Here is a 15,339-nt window from a genome sequence, read left to right on the forward strand (position 1 = left end):
GTCCTTGGTAACTATTTCCCGATCTACAGCCAAGCGGCACGAAATTTTCCAAAGATAATTCCCGCTTGGGTCGCAAATCGTATTCACGTGGGAGGATATGGATCGCGAATGGCAAATCGAGCACTGCCTGGACCTGCTGTACTCGGGAGCGCGGCGGAGAGCGTGCATGCAGCCCACTCGACTCTCGGTGTCGGACTAAGCCCCCCCTGAGATACATATCGGATGCTGGCGCTGACGGCCAACACCGTACTACACATATATACTACTACTCCTGCTGGTAGGTATACATCACCACTCCACATGTGTATACAATATGTATGTACACACCTGTACTGTTGATCTGTCTTCTTAAATGCCGTATATACATGTACACTTACTGGTACACAACATAACATTGCCGAAACATACACATATGTGTAATTACCTACAGCTCAATGGTCCTTTACGGCTACCGATAATATATGCGCGAGCCGCAGTGTACAGCAACCCTTTCTTAATTTAACACTTCCCGGGCCGAGCTCAAGGAGCATCAGAAGCCTCGGTTCCTTGCTCCCGTATATATGTATATATATATATATATATATATATAACACACGTGCGACGGCTCCCGCTTTACTTGCCGGTCCGTTCTCTCGCCCGGCTTTTTTGCGTGTGCGCAAAGTTACGGTAATGATAATGATCAACAGCCAAGCGTCCTGGAAAGGATTTTTATTTTTCTCGTTTTCGAAATCGGTAAGGAGCTCGTGCAGGGCCACGATAGGGCGGATCTTGCAGTCAACCGTGCGCTGTCTATACGGCGCGCTTTTTTTTTTAAAATCGGTATGGACTCGATCGCGCGACGATAAGTTCAAGTTGTCACACATCTACTCGATATTTTTATTTGGCACGACAATGGAGGTGCCAATGAATTACGAAGCTCCCCGCGGAGATCGGTATGGAAATCGCACATCCAATATCTTACGTAATGCGTTTGCACGTGGGTTATAATAATTGGGGAGGAAATTTAACAAAATCGTTTTCAAACAACGCCAAGTGGTAGGGGTGAGAACGCGCGTGTATGTATGTATATGTGTGTATTGTAAACGTACGAGGAGCGGTGCAATTTAAGCTTGACGTACTTTGTTTCGAGATCGATGATTTGGATAATAATCGGTTCGCACAGCCGAGGAGATGGGAAGTAAAAAAAAAAAAAAAAAAAACCGAGCTCTCGATTCGGGCAGCATGAAAGAGGAGATAGATAAAAAAACGATACGAAAGAGAGCAAAAAGGAAAAAAAAAGAAGGGAAGAGGAACGAGGCACAAGTGGTATACACCTAAATGAGAAAGATATAAATTTAACTGCGCGGACAGATGAACAGTGCACCGTGCGATCGAGGATGAGAACGGGGGCCCTCTGATTTTCTCTTTCTCTCCTCGTACGGGGCATGTGTGTGCGCGTCCGTGTGTGCACAAGGGAGCGAAGAAGAGTATAAAGGAGTAATAAGAAGAAAAAAAAAAAAAAAAAGAAAAAGAAAGAAAGTAGAAAAAAAAAAAAAACGGAGAAACGTCAGAAGTCTAGAGAGGAGGAGGAGGAGGATGCTGTTTCCAGAGGCCGAAGCGCTAAAGACGTGTACCTATATACGCGCGTGTATGTACGTAAAAAAAAGGGAATGCGAAACTATTACAGTCACGTTTCGCGAGAGTGGCACACATAATACACGAAGGGCGCGCGCCCCGACCAGCGTCTTTTGTGCGCACCTATTACACATAATATCCTATACACGCGCATCGTCTTTCTCTTCCTCTGTGCTGCATATATATGTACATCTGGCTCTCGTAACTTATATTAAAAACGTATACTTTAAATTTTCCGCTTGATTAATTATCGCCGTCGTCGTCGTTCATCTGCTCTCCATCGAAAAAAGATACGTGAAGTAACGCGACGCGAAATCCAAGTGACTTTGCTCTTAATCGTCCTACCTGCATACACTGGTGTGCTCACACTTGACGCGATTTTTATTCATTATGCTTAACATACTTTTGTACGGATAATCACACCTTTTACTACACTTGATTTTTTGTTGTTATTTTACTTTTGGTAATTACGGTGCCAAGACTTTTTTTCGTACGGAGATGAATGTGTTTTCAAGTTTTTAAAAATTAGAAAACTAGAAATTAAATGCCAGTATTAATAACAGCCAAAATAGGCAGTCCCAATATAGCTGTATGTAGAGATGTAAAAATTCGATCCATCTTTGATCTGATTGAATCATATGTATTTTTTAAATCTACAAATAATTAATGGAAATCTTTGTGTTTTTTTTCACTGTTTTCAATTGTTTTTCCAGAAGAAGAGATTTGATCGCTCGTCAATCCACAGTAATAGTCTTCTATAATCCCCTATAATTTTCTAAATAGTTGAAAATGTGCAACAAAATTTTGGATACAACAGTTATCGATCTCAAAAAATACGCATTTTAACAACTTCGTATTATTGGGAAAAAGTTATGATTTTTTCCTGACAACCCAAAAAGTGCTTGAAAAAACTAGTATAATTAGATAATATAATTAACTAACACGAATATTTGCGGCTTATGTAAAAATAATATACTTAAATAATTATACAACGCTAGTTGAAACCACGTATTTTTATTGAAAAATTGATTATCAAGGGGTGCTACTTGAAAATTATTTTTTTCTCTAGCCCCTCTCAATGGCTAACTTGAAATTCTCCCTAATTTAAAAATACCCTGCCTCGCCATCACCCCATCTCTCGATCGAACTTTTAGATATGACATACGCGCAAAATGTTCGCACCTCTCGTATCAAGTATTTCGCTTGCACGGACATTATGGTTGAATAACTACATCAGTTTTTGAACTTGAGCTTAAACTTAAACAAAGCTTGATCGATATGAAGCATCAATGTAATTTTCAACGAGAAGCGGTACAAAGTACACGTGAGATTGTACTTGCTCGAAACTAAAGTATACGCATTGACACGTTTTCGCGCTAATTACCACTTAATTAAGGAGCAGGGGGGGGGAAAGCCCCTTAAGGCGACATAAAGGACGCGTTGGGCAACGAGGGAGGAGCAAAAAGTAAATCGTCCAATTAGCACACCGAATCGAAATAATCGCTTCTCTGTGGCTCGTTTCCCTCTTTCGTCCCCCGAGAGAAGACCATCGGGGCCCAAGGGACTCTGGCAAAACAACTTATAATACTCGTTTTTCACAGCCGAGCCGGGGGAAGGTGCCTCCAATTATAAAGGCAAAAAAGAATCACGTAAGGAACGAGAAGGAAAAAAAAAAAAAAAAAAAAAAGAAACAGCCTAGTTCGGAATCGGCTCCGAAAAAGATTCTCACGTCGTCACTTAAAACGACACTCCCTTCTGTTTGCACATACGAGCGTGTCGGTATATAGGTACACACATAACGTGAGTGATATACGACTGACTCGTATTTCCCCCCTTTTTTTTGTCCATCGCAGGCAGGACAGCTGATATTTTTGCGCAAATACGCGAACATTTTTTTTTTTTTTTCACGAGCCTTTCTTAAGATTACGCGCTCCTTATATAGAGCCGGCTATTTCTAGTGGTTCTTAGAAAGTCACTTGAAGAAAGCTCATTTTTCTCGTTCATCCCTCCCTCCTAATGATGATAGGGCTCGTTTGTTTTATATCTCTAATTAAATTAGCTGTTTTTACACTTTTCCGCGATAATCGCCACTTGCATGCGACGATACAAAAATTTTTTTCCGATTAAAAATATATATTCAATAATTATTTTACTGCCATTGACGAGAACTGCTTGCTGTCCTTTTTCGCGACGAATCACGTTATAGAAGGATAAAGCATGTCCGGATCGTCGTCGGTGCGCATGCAGCCATACGTGCGACCTGTTGAATCGAGTCCGGCGTAAAAAGTTGAATAAAATTATCGTAAATCCTCGAAACTTTGCCGTACGCGAGGAGCAGTTAATAACGACTCCGAAGATTGTAATCTTTTCGAAAAGGCTTGTATTTTTTTTTTTTTTTTTTACAAGGCTGCCGGTGATGGGGAAACTTGAAAAAGTGGTTTAAAATACATTTTGACATTTTTCTTGCACAGCAATCAAGTTTTTTGTAAATAAATAAACAAATAATAATAATTTCGAAGCAATAGATCTCAAAGCGTGATTTTTAATTGACAGTTGAAAGGAATATGCTTTCGACGCGGCTGTATCATGTATATACGTAAAGTCGTATAATACACACACCGCCTCGTGAAAGCCATCACCTCTCGCATCGTGATTTATACCTACGACTACTAAGTAGCTGTCTTCTTGTTGTTTTTACTCTATTTCTTCCCCCCCCCCCTTCCTCGCTGCTGCTTTTTACTCGTAAGTACACTTGTCTGGCTTCCTTCGTCGCGATTGCACTCGATCATCTTTTTGTACGCGCCGTACACCGCACGTCGGATTATTCTTCCATCATCTTTTTAAATTACAGGTTCCTCGTGTCAAGGAAGCCTTTTTTCCCAAAATAAACAAAATAAAAAAAATAAAAAATGTATAGACTGTTGTAACTAGATAGAGGGGGAGATAATTGTTTCAATAACAAGCGTGAATTATGAATTTTCTATCGATTTCTTTGGCGAGAGAGAGAGAGAGAGAGAGAGAGCGCATGAGCAGGCGACGCCCATCCTCGGTTTTCGAGCCAGTTTACTTAATTGCCGGGGCGAGGAGGAGTTGGCGGGGTGTAATAGCCGGTGCGAGGCGTGAGCCCGCGATATCTTAATTTTATGGAGCCTCACAACCAAAGCTGCGTCCGCTGCAGTGCAAAGAGGAAAGAAGAAGAAAAAAAAAAAAAAAAATCAACTGGAAGAAGGAAAGGGAGAACGAGATGAATATCCAATAATAGAATCCATTGTGTCGTGTATTACGCGTCGGAGCGTTATGGCTAAACTAATGGTCCAACGGCCGTAAGTCGTGTGTGTAAATATCATCGCCTCTGTCCAATCTCGACCTTGCATTTATATACCTTGCACCGCTGCGTGATTTTTATATCCATATTATTTGTCTTTTTTTTCTGTCTCTCTTTTTTCTTTTTTATTTTGATATTGTAATCGAGGGGTTATTGGTAATCACGAGTAAAACCGTACAAATTGTATTTAATTTTAAAAATAAATGTGCGTGTGAAAAAATTCTACGAATGGGTCAAAAATTAGTTTTCATCGGTTAAATATAATATAGTAAAGTATTATTTATAATATTCAAAAAAAATGTTTTTAGATTCAAGAAAATGTGACCTAAAATAGTTCAAATGAGATTATATTTTTTCTTACTTGAAGAAAATATTCTGAATCTCGTTAAAAGATATCATTTACTTGGAATTAATCTAATAAATTTTGTTTTCTTGATTATGAGAAAAAAAAAATTTTTTTCGGCGTACTGGTGCGTTATCTCCAACAAATGAAGCCTAGGGCTCGAGGGTTAGATGTGTACCAGTTTCGAGAGTGAGTATACTGTTTTTTCCCATAACTAGAGTACCATCCAGAGTTAAACAAAAGTACACTCAAGTTGAGAAACAGGATACGACAGATGATCCAGGAAAAACTTATGAATCCATTGTCTGTAATAATTTTCGCGTTCACCAAGGGAAGATTTTTAAAATTGTTATTTTTATTACGAGTAGCAGAGAAAGAAGACGATCGTATACGCGTAAGCAATATCTATCGAGAGGATTATTATATGTATATATGTGTAGACGCACACGCGGTCACGCGAGAGTCGAGGGAGAAGACGACGAGAGAAGATAAGGAAACAGGAGCAAAAGAGATGCGCGGAGAGTCGACTGATGCCAGTTATTCTCGATCGAACGCTTTTTTTGCCAGGCCGTTGCAAAGCTAATTGGACGCGGATACAAACGAGAGCGGGCCGACAGCCCCAGATTCTCCTCTCTCTCCTTCTCTGTCTCTCTCTCTTTTTTTTTTTTTTCCTCATATTCGTCGCTGCCGCTGGTGCTGGTGTCTCGTGTGTTTATGCACTCCTTAGCTTTCTCCCTCGACTGCGCCCGTAGCTATATTATTACGCAAAATGACGACGGTTAACACGTGGAGATATGCCATGTGGGTCCATCTCATCCCTTGTTCTTTCGCGTGTTAGCTGTCGGTTCTTATGATTTTCTCTCTCTCTCTCTTTTTTTTGCACATCTTCTTTTGCTTTTGCTTTTTCCTCTTGGGTGCGTTACGCGTACCCTTCGTCTCCGTTTGACCGAGATCACGAGTTTTCAGTAGCAAATCCAAGTGAATTTTGTTGATATTGAATAATGCACAGAAAGATCATTTCATGTGTTGAAAAAAAAAAAAAAAAGTTTATTACTCAACTTAGCCGTATAGTTCTCATTATATTCAAACTACAAAAAACTCTTGTTTCATTTAATCAGTATTTGTCCTGTAGTAATTTTAATAACAAAATGAGAAAATTAAACTATAATTTGAGCAGTATTTTTTCACCACATTTCTTAGATGACTACAAACTTGAACGAATGAAGATTTAAATAGTAATAAATATGTCAAAACTCGAGAAATGATTTACTAAACGATTTTTATATTTTTTTTAAGGTTTCGAAAGGTATTGGACAATAATGTACAAAAATTTTTTTTAAATTGATTTACTCGATAAGATTAATTGAGCCACGAAAAATAAGCGATGCATACTTTTGGGGAATCACTACAAGTGAAAAATCTAAGCATTTACTACTTTTTTTTTTTTTTTTTTTTTTCATATAAATTGCCCCTTATCCTTTTTAAGTTGGGTGTGTAGTAATAAGCGTATTAATTTGGTTACTTGAATAATTATCGACGTACGTAAAAAATACCACGAAAATTTTGTCTATTTTATTTTATTTTATAAAAATTAACAGCTTTAATTCGTAACCTTGAAAGAAATTGAAATTGAAATAAGTTAAATTGATGGTATAATTACAGAAATACAATTGAGTTTGAAGTTTGGAGGCAGCTTAATGTTGCTTCACCGATTGTTGTCGCGATCCACAACTGGTTTCTTTTTGCCAACTTTGTATTTGCCAACATGGTGGTCATGACTAATTTTGCTCACATTGATAATAATAAGCAAAAGGATGAGCAAGGCCACTACAGCACCTATAAATTTTCTTAGTTTATCAGTGATCCTTTGAAAAGGACGTTTTTCTTTTTTTTTTTTTTTGTTCAGGCATACGAATTTATATTTACCAATTTGCCAACTATCGATTTTTCCCTCTAGTGTTTTGGGAGTAGTGCTTTCCTCAAAAGTTGCTTTGGATCTAGGAGTCGTTATCACATCAACTTTGCTATTTGATTCAAACTTTTCCATCAATAGAGTGGTTTCATAGGCTATTGGTTGTTCCCTTGGAAGTTTGTCTATTTCTTGTGCTCTAGAGAATGATCGTGCTGGTGCAATAGACTCTACTCCGAGGTACTTTTCGTTTTTCTGCACATTAAGAGTCGCCCGAGCGTGGATTTCATCCAAACTAGTGCGAGCTATGCAGGTGTAGTTACCAGAGTCAGATTCCGTCGTGTTATTGATAATTAGTGAATTATCGAGTGCTTGCACAAAGCGCGAGTCAATCTCAAAATTTATGAGTTTATCGTTGCTCTGCCAAACAATCGTCAAATTTAAGGTTGAGTCTGTCTCGGCGTCGCATCTGTTTATTGAAACAAATAAAATAAATTAGTTTCAGAAAACAAAATATATTAAAGGAAAAAAAAAAACAGATGTACCAACCTAAACATCGCTGTTTCGTTCTCTTTGACTGTGACATCTTCTGGTTCATTTTTAATTATCGTGTGCTGTTTGACAATCAAAAATATCTTTGCATTTATTTTGCCTAAATCATAGTACGGCTGACATTGATATCGACCCGCGTCGGAGAATAAAACATCTTGGATTTCCAAATCACCAGTTTTTAAAATTCTATACCTTTCACTACTAAGTTCCTCGTCATTTTTGAACCACTTAATTTTAAGACTAGGAACATTGTAGCAGGGGAGTTTTATCGTTGTTCCATCGACGGTTGTCACATTATTCTGCAGTTCTGGCTTACGGTCCAGAACGTTAACGTTAAAATCATTGTTAACGTAGCCAAGAGAATTGGAGGCGTTACAACAATAGTGACCACCGTCTTTGAGTTGCGAATTGTCAATTATGATGGAGTTGGGTGTTACTTTTATCCTCCGATTATGGGGTGCTTTAGATATGTCTTCTTTCATGTACTTCCACGTGATTTTAGGCTCAGGCTGTCCTCTTGCCACGCATTTGAGTTCAATTTTTTCCCCTTCAATAATATCGATTAATGAATAGAGTTCTTCTGTAAAGTAGGGCTTGGATTCAACCTCTAGCTCTACGGAGTGGGACTGATTCAAACCTACGCCGTTCGATACTTTGCAGGTGTAAGTGCCTTTGTCCTCGAAATCCACTTGTTTGATGAACAGTGACTTGCCATAGTTCATCGCGATTATTGACCGGTTCAATTGCAACTTGCTTCCATCCTTGTACCATGTGATCGAGGGTAACGGCGTACCACCGAAAATGCAAAATAGCTCGGTTGTCTTACCACGTTGTGCCACCATATTCTTAGGACTGACGTACTGCTTGACCGGCTCGGTTTCATTTAAACTGGCACTTGATGCATCTATGGTGACATTCAAAGTGAAATACTTGTAAATCTTGAATGTCTTATCATTGTCCGTCTTCCACACGCATATGTATCTCACGGTATTGTTGTAAGCATCAATAGCATCACTTTTCATGATGCTATTGAACCATAGGTTACCCTTGGGGTCGTACGTTATGCGCGACTTATTGATGGAGTCTAGATTGTTCAAATGATCCGCTGTAAACCAGAAAACGTATGGCGAGTGACAACTGAGGTTCAAACGGCTACCCTCGACCACATCCACAGTTACATCGGAAACGTCTTGATGGATACTTAATGGCTTTGGATCATTTATCTTTCGTAGCATAACTGCTTTCGAGGTTGCATTACCCCATTTGTTGATTGCGGAACATTGATACTCGCCGACGTCTTCATCTTGAGGCTTTGAAAATTCCAGGGTACCTTGGTCCGGCAGTTGCGAGATGCGACCGTTATACGCCCACCAATTGAACTCTTCACCATTTTTGATCCATTTAAATCTGCAAATTTTAAGGAAAAGAATTGACAAATCATCGGGAAAAAATTTTATTGACAAACATGTGCCATTCTTCTTGATATATTTTTTTTTATGTAAAGCTCTGATCAAAGTTATGGGAACTCAAAGGGATCCGAAAAATAAGGAACTATGATTTTTTTTCATAATGTTAACGTGATAACTCGTTAGGGGGCGTGTTGTTGGTGATTGATCAGTGATAATGCTAGTACAAACAGCACCTAAATTTTTACTGATTCAGCAGCGAGTTAATTTCAACTGTAGATTTGAAGAGCATTCATAAACTTTTTTAAACAATGAGAAGAGGTCAAAAAATAAATATGCAATAAACCCTCAAAATACTCACTCTGGCCTTGGCTCTCCCTCGGCTTCACATACGATCTGAAGTGTAAAATCTGCGCTTTGTTTGTCTTGCTTCGTGTAAAATCCAATTACGTCTGCTGGAGGCTGGGCTATTATCTTAGGTGGTAATTTATCTTTAAACAAAGTTAAAACTGATCAATCAGATATTTTACGTTATATTTTATCTTACTATTATACTTGTATATCCTAATAGTAACCACAAGCACAATTCTGTATTAATTCAAGATTATGTTTGAGTGCTTCCTTCCCTCTCTCCATGACACATTATACATTTAGGGTGTTTATTTTAATTGATCAAGTACACAAAGTGTTTAAGTTTTTTTATCTTAACCTTAAAAAACCTTAATTGGCAATTTCATTGACGTAAACACAAAGCTTGTAAAATTAAAAGTCCTGAAATTTATTAATAATGATGATTTATATTGCAACATCATGAAACATTGAATAGTTTACATAAAGTTATGCAATTATTTCCTGTATGTTCGACGAAAACAAAAATTAAAAATGTTTTTTAAACTTAAGTCTACTGGGTTTTAACGACATTACTTAAGTCAAAAGCACTTAGGTAAAAATAACTTATACATAAGTAGACGAAACCAAGGGCTGTTGCTGATAAATACACTACAAAATAACTCCACTGCGTGCAAAAATATTTTTCTCTAAATCAGTTCACAGAACTACGTATTACATGTAATGAAATATTTTTGATGCAGGTATATTTTACAAATAAAACAACTGCGATTTTGTCTTTCAAATCCGGGTAATGTATTAATTATCGTTGCTAGTATCAACTTTATCGATCGATTTTTATAGAGTGACTCTTTGAGTGTATCCTATAGGTATCACAATACTCACATTCTGAGGCTGCTGTATGTATAAAAATTACGGTGATGATGTACGCCGTGAATCTCATCTTCATACGCTGACAAGTTCGGCTGACGATGGTGCAGAAAAACTGCTTTATTGGGCTGGGTGGGGTCTAGTGAAACTGTTTGTTTAAGACGATCGTATCAACTTGAGCTTGTTAAAGAATAAAACAAGAGATAATACGCGATCTTAGCACCTCAACTATTAAAAACTGACTACTAAGTCATCAAAAAAAAAATGCATAAAAAATGTAGCAACGCTGAAAGAAAAAAAAAAAATTAATGGAGAGTGGGAGAACACGCGTTAATAGGCTGAAATTAACGATAAGATAAATTTTAAATTTCTAAGATTCTTTGTATTCTGATAGCTGTTAATAGGTTTATTTTTATAAAAATTACAGCTGCCATGAGAAACAAATTTGTACTTTGCCTTTACCTGTAGGTACCGTTTAAACACATCTCAATAGAAGATCATACTAGAAGATTTTTATAATATTTATTTATTTGTATAATTGTAAATGGTTTATCCATCCGTGTATGGGTTGAAGTATAAGTAATACCTTAAATACCTTACGGATATGTTAGAAGGGTTCACTTAATTAGGCCTTTGTAAAGCTATTCATTCTAGTTACTTCCTCACGTACGGAAGTAATGGAAATCAAAATAGTTTGTATTTTGTATCATTGAATTTAGTAATTTTTCAGGCGTTCTAATATTTCCATTGAAACAATAATTCACTATCCCCGACTTGTATACTGTATTTCGTGGTTGGAAAAAAAAAGAAGAATTTAATCATAGCTTTTATCTTAATTGCACCACTTAGATTTTTATGCTTTCAATGAGCACGACTTCGGATAAAGTAACAGTTTCTTATTTCTTGAAAGGTGCTACAGCGCTTATTGATATACTTAAAAACGAATTGGAAAGATAGTAGCAAGTGGAACGAATGCGTCGTGTTCTAAAAATATAAAAAATGTATTAGGTTGTGCTTGAACTTAAATTATAAAGGAGAATCGGAACTCAGTTGGTCGAATCTCGATCGGGTCAACAGATAAGGTGCGAGACTAGTTTGGGGTGGTGGTGTAGTTCGTGGTAAACAAGGGTGTAGATCAGTTAGAAAAGTTGGATTTTCATGAGTTGATTAGCCGGATAATAGAAGATGTAGGGTGCAAGGGATTATTATTTAGGGTTAATATCAACACCCTCCGCACAAAGGTGGGAGAGGGTGCCCGAAAAAACTACCTTAGCGGTGTATGGGTAGAAAAATATTATAAAAAAAAAAAAAAAAAAAAAAATTTTGAGCCAATTGATTGTCTACACTATATGATAAAATGCATATTATCAGGCTATGCTTATAATAAATTTACATTTTTTAATTACAGTTTCTTATCAATCTTATTGTATTTGATCTTTTGGGACAAGAATTTCTTTGGCAAAAATATTCTTGCCCCAAAATTTCAAATATAATAAGGTATTGATATCATGGAGGGCGATACGAGAAATTATTATATAGTTTCTTATGATGAACAGAACAGACATGATTTATGGGAATTAAGTAAGTACTGGTGAAAAGATAAAAATGTGCACACACACACACGCATATTTTGCTTTTGTGAAAACGTAAGGCAGTCCTGTTGAGCAGTTGTGCCTAACAACTTGAAAACTGACATGTTTTGGCTGACAGGCAATTATGCCGTCTACGGTTGGATTAGTGCGATCTCGATCAGTGACAGCTAGTCGAAGTGGCTTGAAGTTATTTGAAGCTGTTTCTGGTATCGAGATATTAGCAAACCGCCAAACTGACCCACTTTATCTTCTTTGTACAACACTACTTTGTATCTTAGGTTCCTCATGTGGAAAGTATAGCTGTTTCGCTCTTCAAACTTGACATATTATATTTTATGATTTTTTTTTTTGTAACTAAAAAAGAGAAAGAGAGAGAGAGAGAAATAGCCGCAGGGGATACTTCAACTGCCCCTATACTAATTTGGGCATCTTTTTTTTTCCAAGAGTAGTCTCGATCTGAAAGTCGCTCGTTTTACTCAGCATGAAACCTCTTTCCCATCGAAGCTATTGGTTTTTCGTATTTAAGCCAGACCTTACCTTTTTCGATTTCAAAATACTGCTCGACCGACTGAACAAAAAAGGACGGGAATTCGAGCTGGTGTCTCTTCTTTTCTTTTTATGTTTTAAATGCTCATCCGGAAATGAATTACTTGGTATGGATAAGGGTTTTCTTAACTTTTTATTTGGAATTATTAAGATTAATTTATAGTTTATATATTTCAATTATCGTAAGTTTAGGCAAATACGGACTATTAATAAAGAGTTTTAAAAAATTTACAAAAATTACTATCTTTCTTTTAATAACGTCAGATAAATTAGAAATTACATAATGTGTTTTTTAAAAGTTCATTACTCTCATTTAACCATAGGAATGTGCGATACGATTGAAACACCGTGCCTGATGAAAAAATCTAATAAAAGTTTTGAATCTTAACGGAATTTCAAACTTAAAGTTCAAATTTTTATGTTATGAAAGCATAATTTTCTATAGAGCTTCGGAAACTTTTATCCGATTTTTTCAAAGATAAGAAATAAGGATGTATGGTAAATAAGGAATGAAATTTACAAATTTTTGTAAAGATAAAAACTTAATATAATTACAATAAAATATTCTTACAACGCTTTAGAGGGCTCTGATGAAGTTACGTAAAAACAACTACACACATGATGAATCACATGTCTTCTCTTTTTTTTAATGATGTTTTTCGAATGTATGCAATTTAGCGTGTCTGTATAAATGTGCACATACGTACGCAATACAATCATTACTTATACTCATACAAAAAAGCGGCAGTTTTTTAAGATATGAAAAGGTGAATCAGCCTCCTCATTAGTACTACATATTTTATTGTTATTTTTCTTTTAATATCCCCTTCTATTTCGGTGTAAAAAGTTTATCGACTTGATTATGTGCTTGTCACCAGTATGGGTTGCTCTGCTTTTCACGTTTAACTCGTCAACGTCAGCAAATGCAAAAGTTGAGCAACCAGTCGACGATCGGAGCGAAACAACGTATCGAGTTCTTAAATACTAACAATAATAATGTACAAGAGAAAAACGCGATGAGTACGTTCAACATTTACGTCGAGAAATTATACGTACGAATAATATTACTAATCGAGAGATTGCAAAGGAAGGATCGTCTACTTGTTCAGTGATATGCGTTTTTGAAATTCTGTAAATAATTTTTTTTTCTTTTTCTTCGTGTATTACTTTCATTTATTATAATTGACCACGTTGACCAACTAAAATATCAAGTAAATTTACCAATTAATTAAATAGCATACTTATAGGAACTAAGCATACACGTCAATGTTTTTTTAATTAAAAATAAAACTTTTTTCGATTTTCTCCGTATACAATTGTACCAATAATAATTTAAAAAATTAGTTTTAATATTCTTTTGCTTAACCTTTCGACGATAGTCCTCGGCAGTCTCTCAATTTAACATGAAGATGATTTTATCTTTATAGTTATCTCGTTCGCAAGCGTGCGTTAAGTCAATGGCTTTTTTCTCGATCCTTTTTGCTTTTTTTTTTTTTTTTTTTTTTACATATACTTTCTTTACATTTTCTTTTCTTTGATAATTCTTTGACCACAAGATATAATTGATATCGTTTTTACTAATATTTTTTTTCACCATCTGTATACTATTTTCTACTACTGTCATAATTTTCTCATTTTTTGTTCATTTTTAATTTGTACTGTAAAATGCAAAAGACATTCCACGCAATAATAAATCAAGAGCTGCATATTAAAACTTAAAAGTAACCACGAAAAATTTTTAAACATTGGAGGTATGAAATTAAAAACTTTGTTTGTAAAAGTTATCAAAATTAATTGCAGATCACTCGTAAGAGAATACTGGAAGTTTATATACGAAGGAAAGTAAATTGCGTGTAGTTTACGCACTACTTCTAACAGAGATTCAACGGCGCTCATACATGACAAGACCTATACCATTAAAAAAAAATTTTTTTTTTCAAATGTGGCATTTAAATGCATCAGTAAAACTGCTACATAAAATATGCTAATACCAAAAAAATTTTATAAAAAAAAATTTGACGATAAAATTTTTTAATGACCTCAGTTAGTTTGTAAAACTATGTAAATAATAAATTTTTCACTAATACATTAATAATAAGTGGGCAGAAATTTTTCTTACATATCGAACAAAGGTATAGTTTGTTTTTAATTAACAAAGAGCGATACCATTTCTTGAGAGAAACGTAATACTTGAGTAATAGCGGCTATTGCTAGGTAAATTAATTTTTATAAATTACATTTATGCATAGCTGCTTCATTTATGACTTTTTTTTTGTGGATGTCTCCAAAGATACCCACGTGAAAATTTATATAATATAATATGAATTTCTCTATACATATTTGATGCTTTTTTTGATATATTAAATAATAGCACTATATATTTATATATTCACTGTCATTAAAAATAAAAAATTTCGGAAGTAAGTTCATTTAAATATATTTTCTAAAAATAATAAAAGATAAAAAAAATTCAAATGAAGGAATTGTACTCGTCTCCTTTATCCAGCTAAAGCGCGTTTCACGTACAAATAGCAACGTTTAGAAGCTCTGTGTTCGCGATTAACTACTACAGTGCATTTACAATAATTTTTTTTTTTTTTTCAGTATAATATCAATAATTAATTCTTTTATAATTTATATTTTCTTTTAGAGTACTATCACACCTTGTAAGAGACAAAGTTTGAAAGTACGATCGTTTACATTTATAACATTCGATGAACTCTTTTTTTTATTATCCTTATATTTTGCAATGCATTAGAATTTCTTATACTTCGTTTGGGCCCACTGCCTACAGAGTAAAAATTTGATACATCATAAGTATCGTATTTGAATTA

General features: G+C 35.6%; 1 protein-coding gene across 1 annotated transcript; it reads right to left on the reverse strand.

The window, feature by feature from the left end:
* Nucleotides 1-6,959: 6,959 nt before the first annotated feature.
* On the reverse strand, nt 6,960-10,440 carry LOC106646749 (neuroglian). The gene is made up of 5 exons (XM_014362869.2): nt 10,383-10,440; nt 9,511-9,640; nt 7,741-9,150; nt 7,209-7,660; nt 6,960-7,118 (listed from the first exon to the last, which is right to left on the reverse strand). Exons 1-5 carry the CDS (start codon nt 10,438-10,440, stop codon nt 6,988-6,990), a joined length of 2,181 nt encoding a protein of 726 aa, XP_014218355.2. The 3' UTR covers nt 6,960-6,987.
* Nucleotides 10,441-15,339: the final 4,899 nt, after the last annotated feature.

This window comes from Copidosoma floridanum, unplaced genomic scaffold, assembly GCF_036245765.1.
Source record: "Copidosoma floridanum isolate Cflo_tuat_1 unplaced genomic scaffold, Cflo_Japanese_pri ptg000013l, whole genome shotgun sequence".
NCBI lineage: Eukaryota > Metazoa > Arthropoda > Insecta > Hymenoptera > Encyrtidae > Copidosoma > Copidosoma floridanum.

Excerpts from the sequence above, each read along its gene's own strand:
- LOC106646749 (XM_014362869.2), bottom strand. The coding sequence starts at position 10,440 with ATGAGATTCACGGCGTACATCATCACCGTAATTTTTATACATACAGCA. Across the intron at positions 9,151-9,510 it reads GAGGGAGAGCCAAGGCCAGA|ATTTAAATGGATCAAAAATG; the intron begins GTGAGTATTTTG and ends TAAAATTTGCAG. Across the intron at positions 7,661-7,740 it reads AACGAAACAGCGATGTTTAG|ATGCGACGCCGAGACAGACT; the intron begins GTTGGTACATCT and ends TTCAATAAACAG.